This window comes from Pseudorasbora parva, chromosome 7 (genome assembly GCF_024679245.1).
Source record: "Pseudorasbora parva isolate DD20220531a chromosome 7, ASM2467924v1, whole genome shotgun sequence".
Taxonomy (NCBI): Eukaryota; Metazoa; Chordata; class Actinopteri; order Cypriniformes; family Gobionidae; genus Pseudorasbora; species Pseudorasbora parva.
The window spans coordinates 8681665-8695976 of record NC_090178.1 but is presented as its reverse complement, the minus strand read 5'-3'; the positions used below and the strand labels follow the sequence as shown (position 1 = coordinate 8695976).

Genomic DNA, 14312 nt, shown 5'->3' with positions numbered 1-14312 from the left:
TTCTTTAAAATATTTCTATTTAGTAATAATTATTATTATTATTATTATTATTATTAACTAATATTATTTTATCATTACATTGATATTAACTCATAAGTCATTGTTATTATAATTATTAATAGTATTTTCCAATTTTTATTACCATATATATAGGGATATTGGTGTAAAACATAAATTGTGCAGCCCAAAATGTATATGTTGCATGCAAACCTTTTGCTTCTTTAGCTTTTCACTTTATCCATTCTGAAGAGACTAGCCAATCAGAAACATTCTCAAACTGTCAATCATATTGCATGTTCGGGTTTGATTGGGGGATATGTGTTTGAATCACTTTATTTTTGCTAAGATTTTCTGAAACGTTTAGAATGAGAGATCTCAGTAAGAACTCAAACATTTCTCTTCTGTTTTCTTCCGAGACCAAATGATCTAAACTGCTATGTATATTAATTTTATAACTCTATATTCATATTGTATGTCAATATTGTCTGTCTGTATCTATTTGTATTTCCCAAATGAGTTTAGGAGAAACAACTGGTACAAAGCTACTTAAAACTCCTGAGCTATAGGCCTATAAGAGCATCCTCTGAGCAATAACATTTTGTTCCTGCTACTGCTGGATGACACATTCCTGCCTTGTAAAGTCCATTATGATGTAAGGTCACATGTCCATTACGGTGCATGAACACAGAAATGCTTTTGTGCATGCATCAAAGCACGGCCTTTCAGTGTGTCCGAGCCTACTGTAACAGACTATTGACATCGGCTAACGCAACACAGATATGATTATGAAATGTGCATCTACTCTCTTTTCTGTGCACTACCTGCCTGGGGCATCTGGAGATACTGTGTGATTATTTTTAGCACTGTTTTGAGCACAGCGATGTGAATAATCAGTGTTTCTCCTGTTGGGCTGAGTAATGACCATGTTAGAGTGACCCATCCGTGGCCTTTTCCTCATGTGCACGGCACACATCATCACCCGCAGCCCGCCAAAAAATAGTAGCGCATTCTCAGAAGTGTGCAAGCCAATGACACCCAGCGTTTGTGATGGAGAACGCGAAAAGGCGCCTGCAGAGTTTGTGTCTGATGTCAGAGGCTGCTTAGGACTCTAACTGGTGCGTTCATTTACTGATCTGGTGCAAATGTGCTGAAACAGATGCATAATAAAAAACAGCTTTTCATTTAAAGGTTTAGTTCGCCCAAAAAATTAATTTTTGTCATAAATGCCTCACCTAATGTTGTTCCACACACATAAGACCTCCGTTCATCTTCGGAACACAGTTTAAGATATTGTAGTATTTTATTTTATATTTTATGCACACTATACTGTCCATGTCCAGAAAGGGAATAAAAACATCATCAAAGTAGTCCATATGTGACATCAGTTAGTTCAGTAGAATCTCTTGAAGCATCGAAAATACATTTTGGTCCAAAAATAACAAAAACTACGACTTTATTCAGCATCGTCTTGTCTTCTGTGTTTGTTTTCAAACCTCAAATAAAGATTCAAACAGTCATGAATCAGCGTATTGATTCATGATTCGGATCAATGACCAATGTCATGCTATTTCACCATTTGACAAGCGATCCGAATCATGAATTTGAGGTTTGAAAATTATACGGGTCTTACGGGTGTGGAACGACATTAGGGTGAGTCATTAAAGGCGGGTGAAATGCTGTTTCATGCATACTGAGCTTTTTACACTGTTAAAGACTTGGATTCCCATCCTAAACATAGACAAAGTTTCAAAAACTAATGTTGGACGTTTGATGGAGTATTTCTGTGTCAGAAATACTCCTTCCGGTTTCTCACAAGTTTCGGAGAGTTTTTTTCGAGTATGGGTCTACTTGACGTTAATAGAGCGGAAGGTCCTTGTATGGGCCGTACGGGCTCTTCTCCCGGTAGGGTGCGTGCGCGTGACTAGAGCGAGAGAGGAAATGCACGCCCATAAACACTCGCTCAGCTGCAGATCCACTCGTCAGTGAACACTTATGTCGTTATAGTCCGCGCTGCGCTCCACTTTATTCCTATGGGTGACATCAAGCGACTTCAACGCTTCAGCACAGCATTCCGGGAAGGCAGCGCTGCATTTGAACCGATTTGAACACAGAAATGACGGGAAGCTTCACAACATCGCTTCAGTCGCGTCGCAAAGTGGATCTCCACGGTCACTGCTGTCAGGACTTCACCAAATAATACTAAAGAAGTGTGTTTTTGACGGAGCGGTCCCAGCGGTAAAGGTTCGGTCCTGCTTTGGAAGCAGTCGGTGAGTAAAACTGCTTCAAATGTCTGTGCTGTTGGCTATCGTCGCGTGAGTAAAAATCAGTAAACGACACGATCGCTTGCTTCGTCATTCAAATGCGCTAACGGTTACTCCATTGTTGTTCTATGTATAACGTTACACTAGTCTGACGTGCAAAACCCTTTTGCTTGCTACTGCTAAGGTTTAGTCGCATATAATAGTCCATAAACCGAATCATGTCCTCATAAACTGCGAGTAAACACACAAATGTTGACAGGCCACTAAATACAGTACATACCACAGAGACGGACGTCCTGCTGTTGCTGTTTCTCCTGTTCAATTTATTTCAGCCTCCGAATCTGATTCTGGATCATATCTGTATTAGTTGAATCTGATTGATAGGCATCATAAGCCATGGTATATTTAGGGTAGCGTTTTCTTCTCCACGTTTGAGGACGTCACCGCTTTGTGCGCATTCGTCATTCTTTAGCTCCGCCCACACGATATGCCTCGTGTGGGCGGATAAGCCGCCTCGTGTGGGCGGATAAGCCCCCCCCCCCCCCCCCCCTTTAATGACATAAATTTCATTTTTGGGTGAGCCAACCCTTTAACGAGGCAAATGTTACAGAAATAATAACTGTACTCTAGAAATACTTTTAAGGGGTCATATTATGCCCTTTTAAAAAATCTTGATTTTGTTTTTGGGCTCTACTAGAATAGGATTTCATGCTTTAATCTTCTAAAAACACATTATTTTTCACACATTTGACATTGTTGCAGGCTCAGCATCTCTTTACATTGTATCAGTAACGCTCTGTTTAGCTCTTGTCTCTGTGAAGCCCCTCGTTTTGAAAAGGGCAATGCACTCTGATTGGCCAGCTGGACCAGTGTGTTTTGATTGGTCAACTACTTTGAGCGTGTTTGAGAAATATCATGCCCCTTACCATAACCACAAGTTTTAAAGGTCCCATGGCATGGATTTTTTAATTATTTTATAATGTTTGCTGAGGTGAACTTACATTGTTAGTATGGTTTTTACATCAAAAAATGCATAATTTAGAAATAAAAGGATTTTTTTCTATACTGATATTGGGCGTCTGGCTTGAATGCTCTGCTTTAAGGGGCTTGTCTGCTGTGAGACATCAGTGAAAACACCCACTGTTGTGATTGGCTGACATCTTTGCATTTGAAATGAGATTAGGCTTGTTCGAGATCCATTGGCGCTGCGCAGACTGATCAGCATATAACATCAAAGTGCCGCGAGAACGATTATAGAGCAAACTACTTCTTATGCTTTTGAATCTCTCTCGCTGTACTTTGATGTCATACACTGATCGGTCTGCGCAGCGCCAAGGGATCTCGAACTAGCCTATCATGAGGGGGCGTGGTTTAGTCAGGCGCAAGTCTGCCGCAGACTCCTGAGAAACTGAAGCCAAAGCGTTTCAATCGCCCTCAGGTGGTCCCTATAGGTCATTAACTCGTCCTCACCATAAAATGTAATGGGACGTGGGACAAACTATGGGTAAATAATCAAATTACACTTCAAATGATTTTTTTCCAAAGATGGTTTCTGTCATTTTAGGCAGTTTTTATCAAGCGGATGTCATTTCAAGTGTTCTTTGTTTGAATACCGATAAGTTTGGTTTTAATTAGATATTTGTGGTACAAGAATGGGGGTGTGACATCATGATTGACAGCTGAGATCATGAGAGACTTCTCTGAGAGAAGTATTCTCTGAGGCACCAACAGGCTTTCTTTGGGATTACATTTTTTTTTTTCACACCGACATAATGAATTGCTCTGCATCTACGAGAGTGTGGGTGGGCTTTTGATATCGCGCCTTTACTTCCTGCTCTACTGTGCGGACTCTGGTCCTGCGTTTACTACTTCGCAGACTCTGATCCAAATCTGCGCAAGATTTCAGTGCCATATTCGGACATTGGCGGCTTCACTTGTCTTCAGTGGAAGGTTGTAAAGACGCGTCGTCCATATTTTTGAACAGTCTATGATGTAAATATGGGAAAAAAATAAAGAGTAATTGCGACTTTTTGTCACAGAATTCGTTATAAAGTCAGTATTCTGAGATATAAACTCGCATAAACCCTGGATGCCAGCTGAACTTAGCCCTGCCCACAAAATGTTTTGGTCGGGCAGTTCGGTCCGGCCTCGCGCCATAGAGGAGTAATTATCTATATTAACAGAAACTGTTCGGACCAATGAAATCATCAGGGTAGGCTTTAGACGATGACAGACAGATGATAAACAGTAACGTAATCATGCACGTCATCAAAGGGGCTTGGGTTATATTTGTTCAAATCTTAAATGGAGAGCTTGTTTGTATATGCATTCACCTTCACAATTTCTATCAAAAATGATGATCATGTTGGGTAAGTTCTCTGTGTATCATTAAATTATTTTATTTTTTCGTTTATTTCACCGTGCGTGCAGACAGGGTTGCCAAGTTTTTACAACAAAACCCGCCAACTTCTAGCCCTAAACAATAGCTTCCTGGGGGGGGTTCTCCGGAAAAAAAAGGTGTTTGGGGGGTAAAATTTGTGGTATTTTGGCAAGGTTGCCTGTTAAAATTCGCACTCATGGGTCTATATATCACATAATAGTCGCTTCCGTGGACATAGAAAACAACTCGCTGAAAAAAAGCGTGGACTTGGCAACACAGTGCAGTTGAGCTCTGTTGACATTTGAAAATGCGTCTCTCCGTTGCTCTGATTGGTTGTAGGTCTATCCAATTGATGTCTTTCCTTGTTTGGTCACGCCCCATAATCACAGCCCAATGGAGCAGTTTCAGAATCATATAGAGTCTGGGATCGTGACGTAAGCAACGCAATGCATTTTGGGACTTTAGGTCACGGAGGCCGCTGTCGGTACTGTGTTGTATAGGAAATTGACGCTTTTAGTTCTAAAAGTAGAACTAATTCAGCTAAAAACAGTTATAATCGTGAACGTGTGTTGTGTCATTAACTGTCATAATCACACTCACGACCGAAGTGGAAACCTAATCGCAAATTGAGTGATTGTTTAGCTTTCCCTCCTGGAAACAGCACATTGGATCTCATTCGTGGACTTTATGACACAGACACTACATAGCGAAGGTAGACGTAAAAACTTGTGTTAGATAGTTAAAAACACATTCTAATGGTGTACGCTTGCTGTGTTATGGACTGCTATAGCCGCTCTTGTGAACTGCATGGGGGTAAAAACCCTCAAATGACGTGCAATTTGTCAGTTTACCAGCTTGGAAACAACAGGTGAAGGTGAAAGTAAACCTCAATGAAAATAAACAGCTCATCCAAAATGTGTCTTTATAATTTGTTTATTTATTTATTATTCATAACCGATATATTACAGATTTATGATTTCTGATCAACATATGCGTAACGTTACGCCATAAATATTGTAAACATCTGGAAATTATTCATTGCTTCTCTCAGTAGAAGGACTTGTACTTGGACCTTTTAAGTCCAGTAAAACTGTGTAGTACTGTAACTTAGGCTAAAGTTGCGTTCACAATTCAAATCATTTCAAAGCTGCATTACAGGCTATACTCTCATATGTTATCCCTTATGATTACGTTACGCTATGGAATTGCGATATGATATATGTTGATTAAACAAATGACCCACTGGCTGAGATCAAGCAATATTATTTTAAAAATCAGATACAGACCTTTTCGTTAGGCTATATTAAAAAAAAAACTGCGAAAGAGAAATCAATGTGTAGTCCTGTGTGTGTGGTGCGATAGACGGCCGTATGATTTCTGATTGTATAAAATAAGATGAATATGTGCAATGTCCTGGCATTACGACTGAGTGCTCATGCACGCAAGAGATTCAAATATTAGTACATTCCAAGTGAGTGCAAAAAGTTCTTAAATAACGCGAATACAGTGTTTTTTTCTCTAGTGATTCGTATTTGTTATCATTGTACGCTCATGAGCGTGACCTAAAACATGGCGGCGACTGCCCAGAATGCAACGCGCAGTGACGTTGATTCCCAGACTCTATTTTGACTAGAATTGAGTATGACCACGTCAGGCTAGGAATTCTGACTTTATAACTCGCAATTGTGAGAAAATAAAGTCAGAATTCTGACATAAAAAGTTAAAATGCGATTACTCTTTTTATTTAGTGGCGGAATCTGGTTTTCATAAAATCTGTGGTGAAAAAAATAGCACTGCAGCACGCTCTAGAGCCATTGGGGCAGATTTCTGTCTGCCCCGCTTATTTTCACGTGTTCTTACCTCACGTAAGCCTCGCTCCAGATAGACGATATCCGTCAGCTTCAGCTGTGTGTGTGCTTCAGGTCAGTAACTAGTTGGCATAGTCTGTTCTTTTTATGTGGAGAAGCGTATCAAATGAATTAAAGTAAAGATCCTTTAGGTTAAACGTGTTCATGTGAATATCCTTTATGCAGTAAGTTAGTTCTGTTGTGTTTGTTCTGAGAATAGACATGACTCCCCTCACTTGGAATTCCTTTTCCTAACTTTGAATATTCTAAAACAACATTCGGACGCGATAAATGCAGTGAGGCAATTCTAAGATAGAATTCTATGTGTTTGTCGTGTGTAATAAAGTCTGTCAGTCATATCATTAGAGCACTGCACGCCACCCTCAGGCTGAATAACGCAATGACATTAGAATTCTGCCAAAACTGTCTGATGTATAGAATACAAAGCTTATAAAATGTTTATCACAGACTGGCGATAAGAATCTAGATATCAAGAATCTGCCCTACTATGGGCTTCAAAATCTATGGTACCATTCACAGTCATTATAAAGCTATGAAGAGCCAGGATATGTCTTAATATAACTCTGATTGTGTTTGGCTCAGAGAAGAAAGTTATATAGCCTACACCTAGGATGGCTTGAGGGAGAGTAAATTATGGGATAAATATTATTTATGGTTGAACTGAATTTTCAGCATCATTACTCCAGTCTTCAGTGTCACGTGATCGTTCACAATGGGAGTTCATTAAAAACATTATAAATATTTTTATTGTCAATTTTAATCAATCTAATACATTTTTGCTAAATAAAAGTATTTTATTCTGTGCTGCTGAAAAGTAAAGTAATCTTAAAATTTTTAAGTTCCCTTTAGCTTTATTGCCTTGAATAAACACTAACAGAGTACCTTGTGTTATGTTGGCATAAAGTCACTTCATATAGTTCATGCACCTAAATCACTTCATATTTTTTCCCTATGAAGTCTTTAGTTATTGTCAAAAGCGGTTTCTTTCATGCGGAGAGTGCCGTTGAACAGAACAGCGCTGGGCAGCTCCTCCAGCTCACCAGGGCTTCTTGTCAGGACGGAGCTGGATGTGACAGGCTATTTCCATGGCAGAAAAGATTTCAGCTGGCTTACTGTCAAGCAGAGAGCCCGGCTCGCAGTAGTAAGGGTGTTGCTCGGCCCAGCAGTGGGGCTATAGCTCAGAGCAGCGGCGCAGTACTGTGTGTTTGCTCTGTTTATTCGAGTCACTTCTTGGCCTACTGTCATGTTAAAAATATTTTTAAATGAATTTATTCCCGTGATGGCAAAGCAGCCATTACGCCAGTTTTCAGTGTCAAATGATCCTTCAGAAATCATTCTAATATGCTGATTTGTTGCTCAATAAAAAAATCTTATTATTAATATTGAAAACTAGTTTTATTTTTATTTTTATGGAAACCTTCATACATTTTTTAGGATTCTTTGATGAAAGTTAAAAAAAAAAGTATTTACAGGTTTTAAATGTGACATTGTAAATATATTTTGTGTCGATTTTTTTCAATTGAATGTATCTTTGCTGAAAAGTCTTGGAAGGTTCCCTGTAGCCTTATTGCCTTGGATAAACATATTGTACCTTGTGTTAAATCAAATCAGTAAAAAGTTCAGTGTTCATTAGATGTTCTTTTCCAACTGCTGAAGTTAAAAAAAGAAGAACAAAACGTTTTTTTTTTCAATAGCTCCAACAAATGAAAAGCTGAAAAAAGAAGTCCATTCGTCTATGCATCAATTCTAGCAAACATAAGGCTGGCTAAGTCCAGCGATCTGTTTTGTGAGTGCCTTTCCCTGTTGTTCTCGAGTGCTTGGAGGAAATGTGACAAATGTGTGTGCGAGTCTGGACAGAAGCGTCCTGTGCTGGTCCAGCATCCCTCTGATGCCGTCGCCATCTGTCAAGGCTGTTTCTGATTGGCTGGAGGTTCCGGGGGTAGGGACTCGAGGACACCGGGACAAAATATCGACTCTGAGCAGTTTTTGGAGCTGACACATCCAGCTGTAATTTTTATAAAAGAGCAGGGAATAAGTAAAAAAAGTCAAAGGCCAAAGTGATGGCTTTATTGCTCTCGCCTTGGCTGACAGGGCCAGAACTGAATGCGTGGCCGCTTTACAACTCGATTTTAAAGATGATGAAAGCTAAGAACTGTACTGGACCATCAATATCAATGAGTTATACGTTACAGTCTGAGGAAAAAGACATTTTGGTGTCTGTAAGGTAATGCTGTCTAATATTGTTGAAGCTCATATGTATTGTGGTGTTTATGTTTTGAAAAAGCTGTGTTTGCTATGTTTATGAGGAGTCAGGCACCAAAGGCTCTCGGGTACATATTGTGTCTGTTTTTTTTTTTTCTTGCTGTTTTTTGGCTGGGAGTCTATGTCAGCCCATAGATTCATATGGTGAAAAGTTGCCAAATCTGGCACACTGATTGTGAAAGGTCTGAATTTCAATTTGACCAACTGTTTTGACTCTGATGTCAGTGTTGGCCCACCAAAAGTCCATTCACTGACTGATGTTATGAAAAAAAAAAAAAAAAAAAGCTAGCAGGCTGATATTATGAGCACCTGTGAAGCAAAATTGATTACTGGGTTTTTCAAACTTTGCCTGAAATATGCTACTGTATGGGGTCAGTTATTTTTTTAAGTGCCCTTATAATGCTTTTTCGAATATAACCTTTAATACAGTGTGTAATATAGCTGTTTGTGAGTTTAAAATGTCTGCACAGTTTAGATTAAAGTGCAAATAAATGTATTGTCTCCTAAATGAAAGAATTAATTCTGAACTGCTGAAATTATTTGTCAGCAATTCCAATCTCACATATTTGTTCAATATTTATATAAGCCAGCATAGTCTTCATTGGCTGCCGGTAAACAATATTTTATTTTAACCGTCTTCAAACACTGTATTTGTAACTCTGCACTTCAATAGGAGGAGGGCCCAGGATCAATTTAATACAGTAAAATTGAAGCCATCAGTGTTTCACTGTGTATCAAGTGCTTAAGAAGCCTCCAGAGCTGAAAATCGGATATTGTAATGGAAACATTTTGCTCTGTTTAAGAGGTGTCAATGACGTGTTTTGAATTTAGTTGTAATATATTTTTGCACCCCTAGAGACCGCCAGAGTGCTCCCAGACATTTGTAATATCCACAAGAAGAAGTCATGACCAGCTTTCTAAGTGGGCAATGAAGCGGCAAAGAAAGCGTGGGAGCACTTTAAAAATGAGAGTGACGGGGCAAAATGCAAGTATTGCAATGCAGTGCTTACCGCATTTTTCAGGCTATAAGTCGCTCCGGAGAATAAGTCGCATCAGTCAAAAAATGCTTCATGAAGAGGAAAATGACATAAGTCGCACTGGACTATAAGTCGCATTAGGACAGAAGCAGAGCGGGAGCCGCGCGAGCTGTACATAACGGAGCAAAAGAAAGAAAGTTTGAAGTGAGAAACTTGTGAATGACTAGAGAAAAGCAGAGGTTACCTTAACTGTAATTAAGAAAACAAAAAAGCTGATCACGGACTGAAAGCAAGATGGCCAGAGCTGAAGGAACGAGTCCACAGATACTTGAACTCTCTGCCGAGAAAGGCTCAGCCGCGCGAGTCAAACGCTGTGTGAATCATTCTCGGCGGCATATTTTACTACATGCCCTAATCATGCAGGCGCCCTCGCGGCCACTTGCATTGCTCGTGAACTGGAGCGCATCTCATCCTAATTTAACGAAACTCAGCGTACCCCTCACAGACATGAAATATATCTTAAGAAAGCTTGAAATGTCTTTTAACAATTTAAAACGAAAAGAAATAGGCTACTCTCTGATTATGTAATCCATGATGTGCATTTCTCTCTATAGGCGCGTTCACTACGGAGATGGCGGTCGTCAAAATAATAAACTAAAAATAATAACACACTATGGTAAACCGAGTATTAACCGCTAAGGGCCTCGGTTAACGGTTAATGAAAAACTTGAAAACGTGCAGCCCTAGACGCTTCCCCTCATTTGTGCATTTAAATCGGTTCAAATGCAGCGCTGCCTTCCTGGAATGCTATGCTGGGCCTGTTAAAGTCGCTTGACGTCACACTTAGGAATAAAGTGGAGCGTGGCGCAACAGAAGTGTTGCACGGACAAGTGGATCTGCACCTTGAGTTGGAAAAACCAAACTCTGGTCAGGCCAATCACATCGTGTATAGAGTCGGTGGGCGGGTTTAACATAATGACGACAGAGTTGCGTGCAACTTGTAAACAAAGAAGCTGGGAACGGTGGTCTTTCGAATCTGCCTTGGCCAAGAGAAAAGAACAAAGAACGGCACTAGGGTCATTCTTAATAAGGGAAGATGTGTTCAAAGTTTTGGCGATCGGATACGGTTGAACATATTGTGTGCAGAGGGAGTTTAAAAGACAACTGTTTATCCCACCTCTCAGATTGAGCCCTGTCAATAGTGAGTTCCAGCTTGTCAGGCTAGTAAACTATTAGATTGGTGTTGTATTTTTCCATGAATGTTGCTATGAGTCAAACCACCTAGAAGGCTTCTTCAATGCGGTCAAGGCCAGCGCTGTGCTGAATTGTTAGGGTTTGTTACATCTAGTCCTATTAGGAAAATTGCAGTATGATATTTAATCGATATTCATACAATTGCGATATAGCTTTAGTTTAGCCATATTGCGGATCCACCATTTGACATTGTTTTTCAAAGTAATCCTACAGCTTTTTTTTTTGTTCTTAATTTGAGACAATGCTGTTTAAAATGTAAAATGTATTTAACATTTTCTTGTAATGCATAAAATAATTGTATCATGACAAAGCCAGATAGCATTTATGTTGTTATCGTAATTTGGCAAAGCTTTTGCTAAATTAAATTTGAATTAAAGTACATTTTTGAAGGCACTTTCATTACAAACATTCAAGGTATGTTTTTTAAAGCGGATAGTGGATGTCTTAGCAGATGAATGTTTGTTAGCAGCACCACATACTGGTCAAATGTTGTATGTTCAGGTTAAATCTGCTCATAGACTTTGAACTGATCTGAATAAAATCATAGTTTTAGTCTTGCGTTTTTATTATTGACATGCAGTCCCTTACTTATTCTCCTCTCCGCCTCCTCTCCCAGATGCGAGGTATGCCGTCCCCCCCTCCTTCCGACACCAGCCCTCCTTCGCTGCTGCTCCCTCCTACGAGCAACCCGACTGGAATCCTCGTCTGTGCGTGATCAGTGGAAATCAGCTCTACATGTTGGACCAGGAGGAGGTACTGGCAGCCCAATCACATATAATCATAAACTTCCTCTAGCACTTCCTTCCCAGCCTGTTCCTTTACAGAGTTTGTGTGACGGGTGGTAATATTATCGGCAGTTTACATGAGGGTCTTTATGTTAGACTTGCCACAGCTCAAAACACGACTTTCATGTACAGTCTGGGAGTGAAGTAAGTGCAGTTGTGTAACTCATATAAGTATTAAGTGTGGCATGAAATATTACATTGGTGCAGGTGAGTCATTATTAGCAGTTACCTATATCTTGGATGCCCTGGGGGTAAGCAGATGAACATCACATTTTAATTTTTGTGTTGAACTATCCCTTTAAATAAAAAAAAGTCCCAACCCACTTATTTTTTTTCCATTCTTAAAGTCTTACTGTAACTTGAGGAAGTCAGCCTGTGCAGTGCCTGTGGATCTAATGGACACACTGGCCAACCTGTAACAGGTAGTGATGTGAATCAGGTCTCTAGTGGAGGAGAGCGCTGAGAGGCTCATTAATCAGAGGGACCGTTCTGACTAATTGCACCCGTTTTGTTGCATGTCCCGATAAGGCCATACTTTGAATAGATGGGAATCAGTCATGACAGGCTAATGGCTGACACCTCTGTGAAGATCAGCACCATGAAATATTCATGGTTGTCACTCATCTGCTGCAGGGGACAGTTGCAGCCCTGTCGGTGTGTGTGAGGGTCTTCATTCAGGTCCTGTAGTGAATGACAATCATTTCCTCCATGAAGACATTTGCACTCCGGGACTCTGCAGCAGGACATGCTTTTCTCTGATTGTTTTCAGGAGGTGTTGATGAGTGAGGCGAGTAAAGTCCTTTCCAATTAATATGCTGTTGGCACTTAACAGCAAAATATCACCAAATCAATAAATTCACTAGCATGTTATATACACACTGGATGTGTATTTTATGCTGTGTTATTATATTATAATATATATATATTATTTATATACTATTATATTATTTTTAATATAATTATATTTTGAATTAGTTTTTTTTCTTTCAGTTTTCCTTTTTATTTCATTTGATTTGTTTTTGCCATTTTATTTTTTATTTTTATATGATCTATTTTTCTTTTCATTAGTTGCCAAGGCAACATTTCTAATTAGTAACATTTTAGTTTAGTTATAATTAGTTACATAATAGTTTACATTTTTTTGTTTCTCCTGAAGTTCAATCCGGTGTCATATCAGAGTAACTATTCATATAAAACATTGTAATATAAATAGTTATAAACAGTGTTGGGCAGTAGCGAGCTACAAGTAGCGACGCTACTAGTTTAACTACATTTTTCAGTAGCTTGTTGTCAGTAGCTCAGTTACTTTTAAAACTGTGTAGCTTTTCCAGTAGCTAACTACATTATACAGCAAGTATCAGAGTAGCGCGACCAAAAGCTACATTCCATTTTGGGGTTCTGAATCTAACTACTGACGAGAACGAGCTAGACATTAGATATATCATTTGAAGGCTATAGAAAGCTTGAAATGTACACTTTTAAACGAAACCATTCGAAATGAAAATAAATATGCAAGCAAAGCACCTGCACCGTTCACGCGAGCAGCTCACGATACTGACAGCGGTTCTGTTCAGAATGCTGCGCTCCATCACTGCATGTGCTGTGAGTTTAACCTGGATTTCAGACTAATCCTTAGGGTGACCACCCGTCCCGCTTTGCGTGTACTGTAGGCTACAGCATTTTCAACCCTTGTCCCGCACGTTGCATATTGAGAAAATGTCCCACATTTCCATTAGTCTGTTAGTTTTTAATTATCATATTAATAAATGCATCTGTTCAGAAAACTACTGGATAATTCGGTAAATTGGTTATATCGTTAATATATAATATAAATGAATATATAAAACTGTCAATGAACTAATTTCATGTTGATTTATATTTTATTTGTTCATTATTTATTTTGTTGATTTTTAGTTGGACTTGGTCAGAACTCTTTCAACAAAAGTTTATCTGCATGATGCCTGCTGCCTTTGGGCTCAGTGAAGTTGAATTTAAATTACATGTCAAATAAAGACATGTTATGTTACATTGTGATGTAATGGTGTTTTCTGGGACTAAAGAACAAAATATTTTATCAGCTGAAAGGCAGAATACAAATGTTTTTATTAACTTAGACATTATATAACAGTATCAGGCTATGTTTTATTGTTGGTAACATTTTTCACATTGTCCCGCACAAACTTAGTAATCATCCCACATTTGGTTTGTTTGATGGTGGTAAACTTAATCCTGACTCCTGAATATTTGAGTAGTTGAATAGATTTTATTCTTGCACTGATGTTCAATTTTTAGCCATGTTGCACTTTGACAGTCAGTTTGAGATATAGGCTATATTAGATTATTGTGTTTATTGTATCAATTATTCAAATGATTCTGACAGTTTTTGGTTTTTGCCTTTGAAATGACTGGGGAAAAAGTGTCCCAATCAACCTGAATTCACACTATGCTCTTTGAAATCAATATTGCATTATATTGCTTGAAACCCCAAATAGTATAACATTATTCATTCATTATTTAAAGTTATT

The 14312-nt window shown here is 38.9% G+C and overlaps 1 protein-coding gene across 1 annotated transcript in view; it reads left to right on the top strand.

Annotated features, from left to right (window-relative positions):
• Positions 1-14312, top strand: part of syngap1b (synaptic Ras GTPase activating protein 1b) — a 203012-nt gene that overhangs the window by 44983 nt on the left and 143717 nt on the right. Inside the window, 1 exon segment of the mRNA XM_067447984.1 lies at positions 11619-11755. Coding sequence (XP_067304085.1) covers positions 11619-11755 — 137 coding nt within the window.